Source organism: Xiphias gladius, chromosome 7, assembly GCF_016859285.1.
Source record: "Xiphias gladius isolate SHS-SW01 ecotype Sanya breed wild chromosome 7, ASM1685928v1, whole genome shotgun sequence".
NCBI classification, from domain to species: domain Eukaryota; kingdom Metazoa; phylum Chordata; class Actinopteri; order Istiophoriformes; family Xiphiidae; genus Xiphias; species Xiphias gladius.
The window spans coordinates 26386533-26399032 of NC_053406.1; the positions used below are offsets into that span (position 1 = coordinate 26386533).

The 12500-nt window shown below is 40.7% G+C and overlaps 1 protein-coding gene and 1 pseudogene across 4 annotated transcripts in view; both read right to left on the reverse strand.

Annotated features, from left to right (window-relative positions):
- Nucleotides 1-21: 21 nt before the first annotated feature.
- Nucleotides 22-2869, reverse strand: LOC120792246 (annotated as a pseudogene).
- A 2599-nt stretch (nt 2870-5468) lies between these two features.
- LOC120791683 (diacylglycerol kinase delta-like) overlaps nt 5469-12500 on the reverse strand; it is a 39648-nt gene continuing 32616 nt past the window's right edge. For all 4 annotated transcript variants that reach the window (XM_040130240.1, XM_040130241.1, XM_040130242.1 and 1 more), the window contains 7 exons: nt 11599-11710; nt 11291-11383; nt 10827-10946; nt 10186-10303; nt 9934-10064; nt 9665-9764; nt 5469-8680 (listed from right to left, as the gene is read on the reverse strand). In XM_040130240.1, the coding sequence (XP_039986174.1) occupies nt 9675-9764; nt 9934-10064; nt 10186-10303; nt 10827-10946; nt 11291-11383; nt 11599-11710 (664 nt within the window). In that variant the 3' untranslated portion in view covers nt 5469-8680; nt 9665-9674. The remainder of the gene's footprint in view (nt 8681-9664; nt 9765-9933; nt 10065-10185; nt 10304-10826; nt 10947-11290; nt 11384-11598; nt 11711-12500) is intronic.

The window sequence follows — 12500 nt, forward strand, 5'->3', positions numbered from 1 at the left end:
GACATAAAACACAAATTTAACTTACATATTCTCTTGGTAAGCTTTTTCCCCATAATGCTAGCATATGAAAGAAAAACAAATTAGACGACAAGAGAGATTTAAACATTTGAAACCAGTACTCAGCTCAGCCAAGATTAGATGTACATTCATTGGGAGTATATGGTGGGGCAGAAAGAGACTTTATGCACTTGTTATAGCTGCTCCGTTAAAAAACACACATATCCAACCACCACACACTCCTTCACCAATCCTCCATAGTTGGCTTATTAGGCACCTTAAGCTCCTCAATAGAGGCACATTGCTGTAGGATGAGGTCCAATACTGGCCCCACTGTTGCCCTCACACTGTCGCCTTCCTCAGGCCAGGGGACAAAGCTCAGCAGGTGGAAAGTGTTGGTGATATCTGGACCTGGAAAGGTGTAATAATATAGTACCACAATGATATTGCAAGAAGCAGAGGATAAGGAAAAAGTTGCATGATTACCATACTGTTGTATATAAGCTATCCAGCTATCTTCTAAGTATTTGTACCAGTGTTGCGCATAACACGCAGGAGTTCTGATATTAGCTTGCTGTCCTCTGCCTCTTCCTTTCTCACAAGGCCCAGCTTCTTCCTCATGATACACAGGTAGAAAGCTTCATATGTGAGCATAAACTCATCCAGGATAGCTCCTGCCTCAGCTACATCCAGCTCAGAGCCCAATGCTTGACTAAGCCGAGCCAGGTTCCAGCGGCACACAGACAGCTGGGCTTGGTATGAGTAACGTCCTCTTTTGTCTGAGGCATTGCAGATCAAATCTGGATCAAATCTGACACAAAGGTGGGATGCTTTTCATATACAGTAGAATGTGATGTACTAGAGGGCATGATATTGTTCTTACAGTATATAATTATTATCCTCTTTCTAGTTACTTTTTCTCAACACAGATAGTAATCTTAATTTTACTGAGGCATAGCTGAAAAGAATATTTTTTTTGAGTTTAACATAAATTAGTGGAGCAGAAAATCTTTTGTGATCAGATTGTGAGTAATCTAAATGTAAAGTAGACACTTGCTTTTAAGTGCACATGACAATGATTTTCACTTTCAGCATCTCACCTGTCCAAGAAACCGAAGGGGCCATAGTCCAGAGTTAGACCCAAGATGCTGATGTTGTCTGTGTTAAGGACACCATGGCAAAAACCAACACATTGTCACTTGGCTACATGCTTCTAAGTGTATGACTATATAACATGTTGTCAACAAACACCTAATTTCTAACCTCTCTGAAAAAAGCTGTATTTCTGTCTTTCTGGTTGCTATGAGCCTGCTGAATGCTAGGATAGAAGGTCTAAATGACATAATCCTGTAGCTGAATACGAATGTCCTGCTGCCCTACATTGGGACAATGCAGGCCAGAGAATTCATCTCGGCCCAGAAAGATCTAAAAAGGATCCAAACCCTAAAAAAAGGAATGAGAGACTTATTAAAATGCCCATATTTTTCTAGTTACCACTTTGACAGAAGGTTTTTGTAAACTGTTAGACGTCTGAAAACACTTTAAACCTGATGAAGGAAGGGGCAAGACGCAGGACGGCCGAGCAGCGCTCAGGAATGCGCTGGCCACTTCTGAGTGGATCTCCGCTGACGTGGAGGTCATAGGTCACGAGGGAGGCTGCACGGGTGCTGGGTATCCCAAGGGCAGCCATGGCCTCACTGCACAGGAACTCTCCGATGCTGGAGCGAAGCACCTTCCTGCCATCACCATCTCTCAGAAAATTGAAATGTGGTTCTCACACATTTGTTGGATATTCAGCTCTGATTAACCGGTCAGTTAATGAGTCAGGTAGTAAACTGCTGGTACTAGAAATACGTTGAAAGTTGTCTTCTATTGAAGAATCTGACATGCAATGTTTTGTGTAAGCCAGGTAAATGAATTCAGGTATTTCATAAAAATAAATGGTATAGTGATAAACAAGACATTGAGAGGCATGTCATGGAAGGTGTCAACAGTGTGTAGATACCTGTTCACTTGGACAATGAAAATAACGATTTAAAGGTTGTCTCAACACTTGCTTACTCTTGCTGCTACAATGTCTATATTTAAAAAATGTTCTTGTGCGTCTCTTTGACCGCTTAGCAACTGACAGGCAACCTGCACTCCCCTCCAATTTTTTTCTGTGAATTTAAAGTGTTAGGCGTAAGTAAGTTTTTATGTTAGTAGTTGTGTCAATAAGAAAAACTTGCAACCAGTTTCCTCTGATGAAAAAACCTTTAATTAAAAAAAATATCTCCACTAAACAAGGTCCACTTGACAAACTCCATCCACTGAGGACCCTAACCGTAACCCTAACCCCCTAAACCTTGTTCCTACTTCCTCTTACTCTATTTGGGTAAGAGTGCTCATTCTGTATTTATTGTGATTTTGATTATTGTTACATAAGTTCTGATTATACTGTTCCAAAAAAATGTTTTTTTCTCTAAAAAATTTAATTCAACCACATGATTGGCATGGGTTTGAATCAGGAAAGCAGACTCAAGGCAACAACAGCCATGGAATGTCTATATCTGACAAATCCCATTGCCTTTATATATTTTCTTATATATGTATATATGTGTTGGTGTGTGTTTGGGTTCTTTCAACAGGGACACATCTCTCTTCGGTCTGGATCTGTGCTTAGCCAGCCTCACTTAGATAGTTGTCTTCCACTCTTACTCTTCCAGCTTCTGTCCTTAAATGTGAGATAACAATTGATTGTCGTACCACCAAAGGACCAGGAGGGATTGTTCTTTGCTCTGTGTATCACCACAACCGCTTACAGGGTCTATACACGGCTCTTACGCCAATCTTCCATCTTCAGGACCTTTGCTGTGAAATAGCAGTTGTCCATCATGCCACTGTGGAGGTTGACTCGGACCAGGCCTGGTTTGGTATCCTGCTTAGGCAAATTTAAATCCCAATTGGCTATAGGACGTACTCCCAGGCTTGATCAACCTTGGCAGGGCCTTCCTCGGGTGAGGGTGTCTAGTGATAATGGCCAAAACGCCCGATTATCCTGGGGTCCACTACCGATGATTTGTCCTAAAATTCAAATATAATCATATGGTTTAGATATATTAAACTAGGAAAATAGAAAAAAATCTGAGATGGATTACATTGAGAGTAACCTTCCCACTCTTAATTTAACCTCCACCTCTAAAGTTAATTTACCTAATCAATCTAAGGGCTCCATTACCCACCATTAGAGAACTCCATCATATCTTTTGTTGTCTCTTTCTTCTCCTTTCTAATGGGGGTTTTGCACTTAGTACGGGGAACCCAGAGTGACATTCACTGGCCCATGGCTTGCCTTTGGCTCTCCACTTAAAAACCATTGAGTCGTCTGACTGCATGGGGAAAAGCATCATGATAGTTTCCTAACCAAAACTAAGAGCTAAAAGAGGCTAATCCTAACCCACAGAGCTACAGAGAAGAAAAAACAAAAAAGTTGCATTTGCACAGTGGAGAGATCAACTTTATTTCTTACAGACGTTTGGATGTTTCTCTGTACACGACAGAATATATTTACACTGACAGCCCTGCAGGGGGAGTATGTACAAACAGAGGTATGACAGCGTACAGTATCATTGTTAATGCATAAATTATCTAATAAATACACAGGATGGATTAGAGATGACCACTTCATGGTAGAAACAGACAGGTATACTGTGGATGTTGAATATATGGGAAAAACAGCAGATGATGAAACCTAGCACTCGAGCAAGGCACTCTGTCACTGATGTGTTTTCACTAAAACATTTGTTATCAATCAGAAAATGTAAATATGTCCTGACTGCAGCAGATTGCCATGGGAAGATAACAAGCGTCAGCACAACACAATTTATATCTATACAAATTTTGAACTCCTTTATAATTGTCAAACACCTGCATGGTCTCTCCAGTTAGATCAATGTCACAAAATGCTAAGCAGACGTTTTTGCTGCAGTGACATTTGTTAGCATTTCAGGACCTTGAAACAAAATTAAGTCATGTAGTTGTTTAACATGCAAAATTTAGACATTTTTTTAATATAGTAACTTTGGCATACAAGATCTGGATCTTCTGCGAGCAAGATACAAAACTTCTTGTTTTGTAGGGTTAGGGTTAAGGTTAGAGCAAGATACAAAACTTGTAAGAACAAAATATCTTTATCCATAATTTGATTTTTCGATCATCTTGTGTGCACGTGAACAAGATAACTTGCGAGGACACAATAAAGATCAGGACAACAACTTGTCTGTCTTTATGATGTAAGCACAAGTTTTGCTCTTCTGCAAGCAAGATACAAAACTTGCAAGAACAAGGTAATACCATATCTTGATCCATGATGTGAGCTTATACTATTTTCTTGTTTGCACATGATTGAGATACACACATATGATACGGATCAAGATGACGTATGCACAAGTAAACATCTTGACACAAGATAACTTTTGAGCACATGATATGATCAAGATAACTCGTGTACAAGTTCCAGAAGTATTTAATCTTTCGGGACTTTAATGTGTATCTACATTATCTTGTGTGCACAAATAAAACTGAAATCTTATCACCTGAATTATACCAGTATAACATTAGTCAGCAGCTCTCAGTATTTGACTTTTTTGTAATAACAAAACATCTATGTTTCATTCTGAGTCTTGTCTCTCAGTGAAAATCGTGAGGCAGAGTGACTAAAGGCAGTGACTGTTCTTATTAAGTAATAAAATATATTTCCTGCAGGTTTGACACTGAAACAGAGCGAGCAGAATAAAGCTGAGGTCTGACTGGCAGATATGTGATCGATGGGAGATTTAAGGCATCATTTGATAAAATTTGGTTTCATCTCCACATCACCAGAGTCCATCCATACGTTTCATGTTTCTGAAAATAAAGAGCTTTTGACAGAAATCCTGTGAACACAAAATCACAGCTGATCATGTTTTTGACTGATTTCTTTTCTTCCAGGCAGCCGTTTGTTTCGCTTCTATGAAAATTCGTTCAAACAGACCTGGACTTGCTGCTGATCACCGATCCAACCCAGATTATCTGCACTGAGTTGACTTTATATTTTGGTTTTCACCGTGCGCTGATGAAGTTGAGACTCTTCCTATGCACATTAAAGGGCATTTTAACATTTGACATTTTGAGTTGGCTGTTCAATGGCAACATTTTTAATGAAAGAAACAACCAATTCACATCACAGGGTTTCCCAAAGTATTTTATAGCAAGGGTGAGCTGTCCGACTGAAGACCACCTCCACTAATACCATAAAAATGAACATGCTGGTATGACATCTGGGGGAAAGAGGTGCTGTTTCACACAGCACAAATTGCTCTTTCATTTAATAAGTTTGGCTGGTTTTTAGGCTGTTTTGTATTTACTAAACAGGATCAGGGTGGCTTACCACCTCTGCATTTAGAAATCCTGCATTTTCGAGTCCAGGTTTTTTTTTTTTGTTAGGCTGAGGCTTTTTTTTTTTTTTTTTTTTTTTAGGTCCCAATTTAAATTAAAAAAGACTTGTCATTTGGTCTATAAAAGGAAAAACCAAAAACAAATGTCCATTGCAAGACCCCAAAGTGAACTACAAAAAACCAGAGCGAAATGAAACAGATGCAGCAAAACCTAAAACTGGACAAGCTGAGAATGGTGAAGTTTTACTGGATAAAAGGCTGAAATTATTATTAACTGTCACTGCTGAATGTTTCGTCAATCATTATCAACTTATTATATCAGCTGTAGGCTATTATAACCACAAGATAATCCCCAGGTCACACCCAGATCAGGTCACTGGACTGAGAGCGATCGGTCCACCAAAGCAGACAAACTAGTTCATCTCAACGGGTCTATACTAATATACAGGATAAATCTGACAAAATGTTAGAAATTTCACTACAATGAATCTGAATAAGATTTCTACACCAAGAATGTAATGTCTTAAGTTTGAAAATATGTTTATTTGGTCCCTGAAACAGTTCTGGACCCCTCGACAATGCTCTGTTGGTTTAAAGGAAACTCTTAATTTTTCTGTTTGAGACACAAACATAACACCAGATAACAAACCTGCAGACAAAAAGGCAGGCAGAGAGGGAGAGACAAACAGAGACAGACAGGCTGAGAAAGACACACAGGCAAAGAGAGAGACAGACAGGCAGACAGACCGTCAAAGAGAGAGAAAGAGAGAGAGAGAGACAGAAAACATCAGACAAGATACACAGCTCGTTTTCATCGACTGATCTGATTGTCGTTACAGAGCCTCCTTCAGACCACCTGATCGGTTCGGGAGCATCTCTCCTGACGTCCCTTCGTCAATTTTTACCACGTCCTGTTTTTTCAAACACACCTTCTGAACCACAAACACCAACTGCACTTTATAGAAGGAATAAATATGTATTTAAGTACCAAACGTTGTCGGTCCTTCAATCTGTTCTCCTGTTTGGCAGACTGGGGACTTAAAACAGTTCTATTAAATGTTCCTCTAAATTCTCTGAGTTGCTGAAACATCTAAAAGTTTAAAGGGTTCTGCTGCATCCTGGTCCAACAGGTCAGGGACCAGAGGAGGTTGTGATTGGTCGGCTGGTCAGGTGAGCCCAAGATGAAGAGTCTGAGGGCAGGTAGATCACAGAGAGCTGAACTGACTAGCCCAACGGCGGCTTAAATCTGGCTCATCTGGTTTCCGGAGTCATGTTGGTATTGTGATCGATGTGGTGATGTACCAGAATCCTGCTGACTGGAGCTGGTCCTCAGCCCTTATCCAGCATCGTCCACATGTCCAAAAATTGAGCCACACTAAGCTACAATCGACCACACTCTGCTGAATCCAGGGTCAGTTTTTAGTCCCAGTGTGATTTGATAATAAGGGCAGGAAATCCTCAGAACTGTCCAAGAGTCTCAGAGTCACTGCTGAAGGTTTTAGGGCAAAGATTGAAAAAAGTCTCCACCTTAACAAGTCATCAATCCTTTTACTGAATCCTAAAATATTTACTTGAACACACATTCTGCCAATGCACGTAGATGTTAAAGTAATATGTACCTGCTGTTTGGTCTTTTTAAATTCTTTTTTTAAAAATGTTCTCAAATCAAACTCATCTTTCTCTTAACACTGCTGCAGTGATCTGTGTTTGCTTAACTTGTTTCAAGATAATCTGATTTTAAATAACTGCAAAATTCTTGCAGAAAGTATTTTTTGTCAAACGCTATGACTGAAAACAAAAAGATTCACAGTCACTTTACCTGCCATGTTCCGACCATGTGCAGGATTTGTTTTTGATTTTTTCACTGTCAAAAAAGTTAATGGACAAACAAACCTGCCCTGGGAACAACTGGAATTATTTCCCTGCACTCATCAGTTTTTTTCTCTGGGTTAAGTTTTTTAATGACTCAATAGTCGACATAATAATCTCTCAACATAGAGACTTTTTGCAGTCTTTAATATGTAAAGCCTTCAGTATTATGTAGGCTGTTTACCTGCAGGTCAGACTGAGCAGGACTAAAACCAGTGCGTTTAGCTGCTGCAGGTTTTACACAGCCTACACATGAATCTGATATGTCATAACATTACATGTTACTGAGGCAAAGGATAAGGAGTTTAACACTGAAACGTCATTTAGGTGTAATAAGTCAACTCATCATCCAGTGAAAAACTGTCACTACAAAACTTCTCCATCTTAACAGGACATTTAGTTTTAATTCCAGTCTACGAGTTTCTGCTTCAGAGAGAAAGAAAAACAACAGCTGTTCCCAGTGCAGCTTCTATTGTGTGGAAGGTCAACCTTAAGAGAGTTAATTATGTGTGACCTGCAACCTGCAAATCTAAAAACAACTAATTTATGCCCAAACTTTTGCTGTCATCATTGCTGTAGTGAGCTGATCCTGCGCCACACCACTGCACTACAGTCCAGAGAATGATCAATACAATTAGTTTTTAACAAGCTGATATGTACTGGAATCATATATAAATATAAGAATCATTCCTCACTGGCTTATTTTTACCATTTTTGTCATTTAACTTTTGTAGGTCAGGTCAGTTTTTCCATACAGCTGAATGTAGTAGAACCTGAACATGCTGCAGACAGACACTCTGTGGTGATTCAGCAAGAATAATAATCAGCAGGAAGAGAAGTTTGTAGTAAAGAGGCTACAAAATGTAAAAACACAAAGTCAACTGTTGTGACTCACGAATAAACGAGCTGTAAAGATGGAGATTATTTTTTACAGTGTACAGTGACTCGTACGGATGAGGACCGGTCACAGATGTGAGACTTTAATATGATTTGTCAGCCATGTGGTCTTAGCTCACACTCTCCATTATCTCAGCTCTTTCTGTATATGGCTCTGGTGCAGCCCTTCTATAGGTTAGAAAACCTACACTCCCACCCTCCACGTCCTGGATGCTGATTCGTCAGTGGGTGAGATGACAAGGCACTTGCGGAACATCTGATTGGTTCTTTCTTTCTCCAGATGGGCTCCGTATGTCACTGCCAGGAGGTTTGTTCAGTTTTTTGAGAACGAGCACTCAGAGGAGACAAAATGATTCCTTGTCGTGGTCCTGGTCCAATCACAGTGGGTTTTCATGTATGGTGTCATGGACCTCGCTCTGGTTCAGGGTCAGAGGTCACATGTCAGGTCAGGTGGATGAGGTTGTCGGTAGCAGCAGAGGTAGGAGGAGAGCAGGCAGTGGTCACTAAAAACAACAATAAGGAGTCAGATCAGTAAACTGAGACCAGGATCAGATCTGGGTTTGGTACTGATGTTACTGAACCCAAACTGCAGCTCAGATCAGGACTTTACAGTCTACACAGAATATGACAAAATAAAAATAAAACATCTTTGAAATTATGAAAAGCCAAGATTTAGAGAGAATAAAAAAGTTATTTTCCATTTTCACACCAGACCACACGGTCCAAGATCCTGGTTGGAATCTAAGGGCCGCTTCTGTCAACTGGTGCAACTCAGTTCAACATGGTCTGGCGACTGGAGGTGGATCTGGGTTCATAAAGTTGTAGATGTTATATATAGAACATCTATACTATATATAGTATATACGTTCAAGGGTTATATCCAGTCTAATCAAGTCCGCTGGTCGCCGGTGGATCTGAATGTATCTGAACATTTTCAGTATCAGCTCTGATCACATGGTGAGTTTTCTCAGGGAGAAAATATTTTAGGAAATCGGTAGTCTGTAAAATATTTAATATGAAAGTTATTTTTTGGAAGCTGACTGACAGATATTAAACTCATCTAGTGGGCTACATGAATGAAAACCTAACCCCTAACCCTTCTTTACTGTTGCTGCAGGAGGTGAAACCAGGATTTTAAATACAAACTGGACTTTCTATAACGGAGTCTTTGAAGCACATAAACTAATTATTTTTTGGAATTCATTCTGAGATTATTATTATACCTTTACTGCTGTTTTCCACCACAGCTGCTTCTTAATCAACAGATGATCATGTTGCTGCTGTTCTCTCTGCTTGGATCTGCTCAGTCCAACACAGTCTGGAACTGCTCTAATTTTGTCTCAGGTCTATTCATTTCTTTTTACCTAGGATTTTCAAGGATCTGTATCTGGTCTCTGCTGACACAGTCAATCTAAAATAAACATAAATGCATTTAAGAGATATAAAAGCCAAATTGGCACAGAGACAGATCCTGAAATCTGACTGACCTGACAGCAGTCAGGCCTCGCTGGCACTGCTGTTCCTGTTCAGCTCTCTGATGCCCTGCAGGATCCTCTTCATATGACCCACCTTCGTCACTCCCAGGTCCTAACACACACACACACACACACACACACACACACAAACAGAAGATGTACAACAAGACAGAGAAAGCTTTCACAATCCTTCAATCCAACATCCATCCATCATGCAGTTGGTCCTCCATGCAGCAGTTAGTTAGCTGTTAGCAGTTAGCACTGAGAGCTAGCGGTGGTACCTTCAGGTCCCTCCTCTCCAGGTGGATGAGCTCGGCTCCACGGACATCGTGGCCGATAAAGATGTCCTTGTACTCAGTGAGACAGAGGAAATCCAGCCACGCCCCCACCTCCTCCGTCCCCCACTGGTGAACTGAGACACCGACATGAAGTGGTTCAGAGAAACTGCACACACCACCACAGAGAAACTACAGACACCCTGAGCAGTGATCAGCCAGAGACCACAGAGATAGAGGGAGGGAGAGTGAGCTTACCTGGCAGTGAGAGAGTAGCACAGGTCTCCTTGTTCTTGTTGTTTTTGTCTTTTTTGAACTTTGGGACGAGACGAAACTTTGCGCTCCGACTACGCTTCGAAAAGTCCGTCAGTGGACCCTGAAAACAGACAGAGAGACCGGAACTGTCAGCCATGGTTGCGTTGAGCTGAATTGAAGAACAGACAGACAGACAGAACGGCTCAGCACTCAGAATTTCCAGGTGACTCCAGAAGACGATGTGTGAAATAAGTCTGGTGAAGCAAAGTTTATGCGCTCCTGTACTCGACTGGACCCTGTTTTGGGCCTTACACTTAGAAATAATAAATACTCCAGAGCTCCTGCGTTATTCTGGAAGAACAAAATCTGATATTTTGTGACTCCAAAATTTAAATGTACTTTATTAGGGACAGGACAAATGCTGGAGGCAGTGTGGTAAAAATCTTGCTGACAATTTTCATAATTTCAGGGCGTGCCCTTAAATTCTTTCATATTGGCAAGAGATCACAAAAAAAATCCTGGAGACCTACACTTGATTACATGAGAATTTGTTTACCTAGACTAGCAACTGTATGATTAGAGACAACCAGTCTGACGGTATTATTACTGGCAGTACTAGCAATCCTAAGAGATTCACGGTTTACCTCATGGTCTGAGGGATCGATGATGGGACACAACCAGGGAACATCAGCCAGCCGACGCAGCTGCTGAGCCACAGAGTTCAGAGCTGCATTCAACTGCTCCTGCTGAGGAGGATCCAACTGCTGCAGACACACAGACACACAACTGTTAAGACTAGGACCAGGACCAGGACATAAAGTAAACTTGAGGAAGAAATGCTTTTAAATAATCTCACAGGTCTGGGAAAAAGAAGAGTTACGAGTAATTTCAACGTGCCGTAGGAAACTTGTGAGCTCAGAAATACAGGCTGTAAAATATAAGCTGCAAGAAAAGAAATGAACTCAGAGTATTCTCAGTGACTTTAAAGTTCAGAAGGTTTTTGAGTAATAAGATATAAAAGGTTGACAGTAGTTTACCACAAACATCTGTATCTATTCAAATATCCACATACAAAGATGGGACATAAAAAAGAAACCAGAACAGTTACCATGGACATCTTTCCAGCCAGTAGCAGTTCAGTCTCACTGAGTAAAGCTTTGACGTTACTGACCATGTGAACCACCACACTGCAGCTCAGAGCCTGAACACAGACAGAAACAAACGTATTACTTTATACAGCTCAATAATAGCAGGATTTTATCTGGAGGACAAGTGAAGTACAGTAACATTGTGGACAGGACAGCAAATACCAGGCCCAGGACAGAGGAGATCCACACCGGACAGTAGAAATCGCGACAGGACAGTAAAGACTAGGACATGACAGGAAAGTAGAGACCATAATCTTGTGTTTCGTACCCCAGAGCTCTTGGAATTGGCATAGACCACATCCATGGCCTTTGAGCTGGCGTTGACGGCATGAGCCAGTTCCTGTTCCATACTGTGGTGAGACTGAGCGACCTCACGAATACTGAAATATCAAAACATCAGACAAAGTACTCTTATATTAACTTTATAATATTCATATATTCATATTTGCATCTAACAACCTGAAACAACCTGACTGAAACTGAGGCTGATTAAAGAAGGGGATGAGCAGACTATTTCCTGAGGAAGCTCAGATCCTTCAACATGCAGTAGGATGTTGGAAATCTTCTACCAGTCTGTTGTGGCCAGTGCACTGTACTTCGCTGTAGTCTGCTAGGGAAGCAGCATTGGAGACGGCGACACCACCGGACTGAATAAACCGATCAACGAGGCCATCTCTGCAACTGGCTGCAAAGCAGACACTTCTGAAGTTGTGGTGGAGAGGTGGACGCTGAACAAACTGTTATCCATTATGGGTCATTCCTCTCCAATACCCTCTCCACCACCTACTGGACAGGCAGCAGAGCACTTTTTCTAACAGACTGGTTCAGCTCTGTTGTTACAAGGACCGATACGGGAAAACTTTCCTTCCCGCAGCAATAACTCCTCATAACTCCGCACCTCAACAGGGAACTCTCAGAATTCTCAGCTAGTACTGTTGTTTCTGGTTCAACCAAACTCCGCTCTGTTTGCACAACCTTGCAAACTATGTATACTGACATATTTTTTACCTTATTTTGATATTCATTGTGTTTATTTTTCTACTATGTATATTGAGCTATTTGTTATTATATTTTGTTATTCGTTGTTTTTTCCTACTATGTATAGTGAGCTATTTTATTTGTTATTAATTGTTTTTACTTTTGTAAAAGAGCTTTTTATTACTCCTGCCA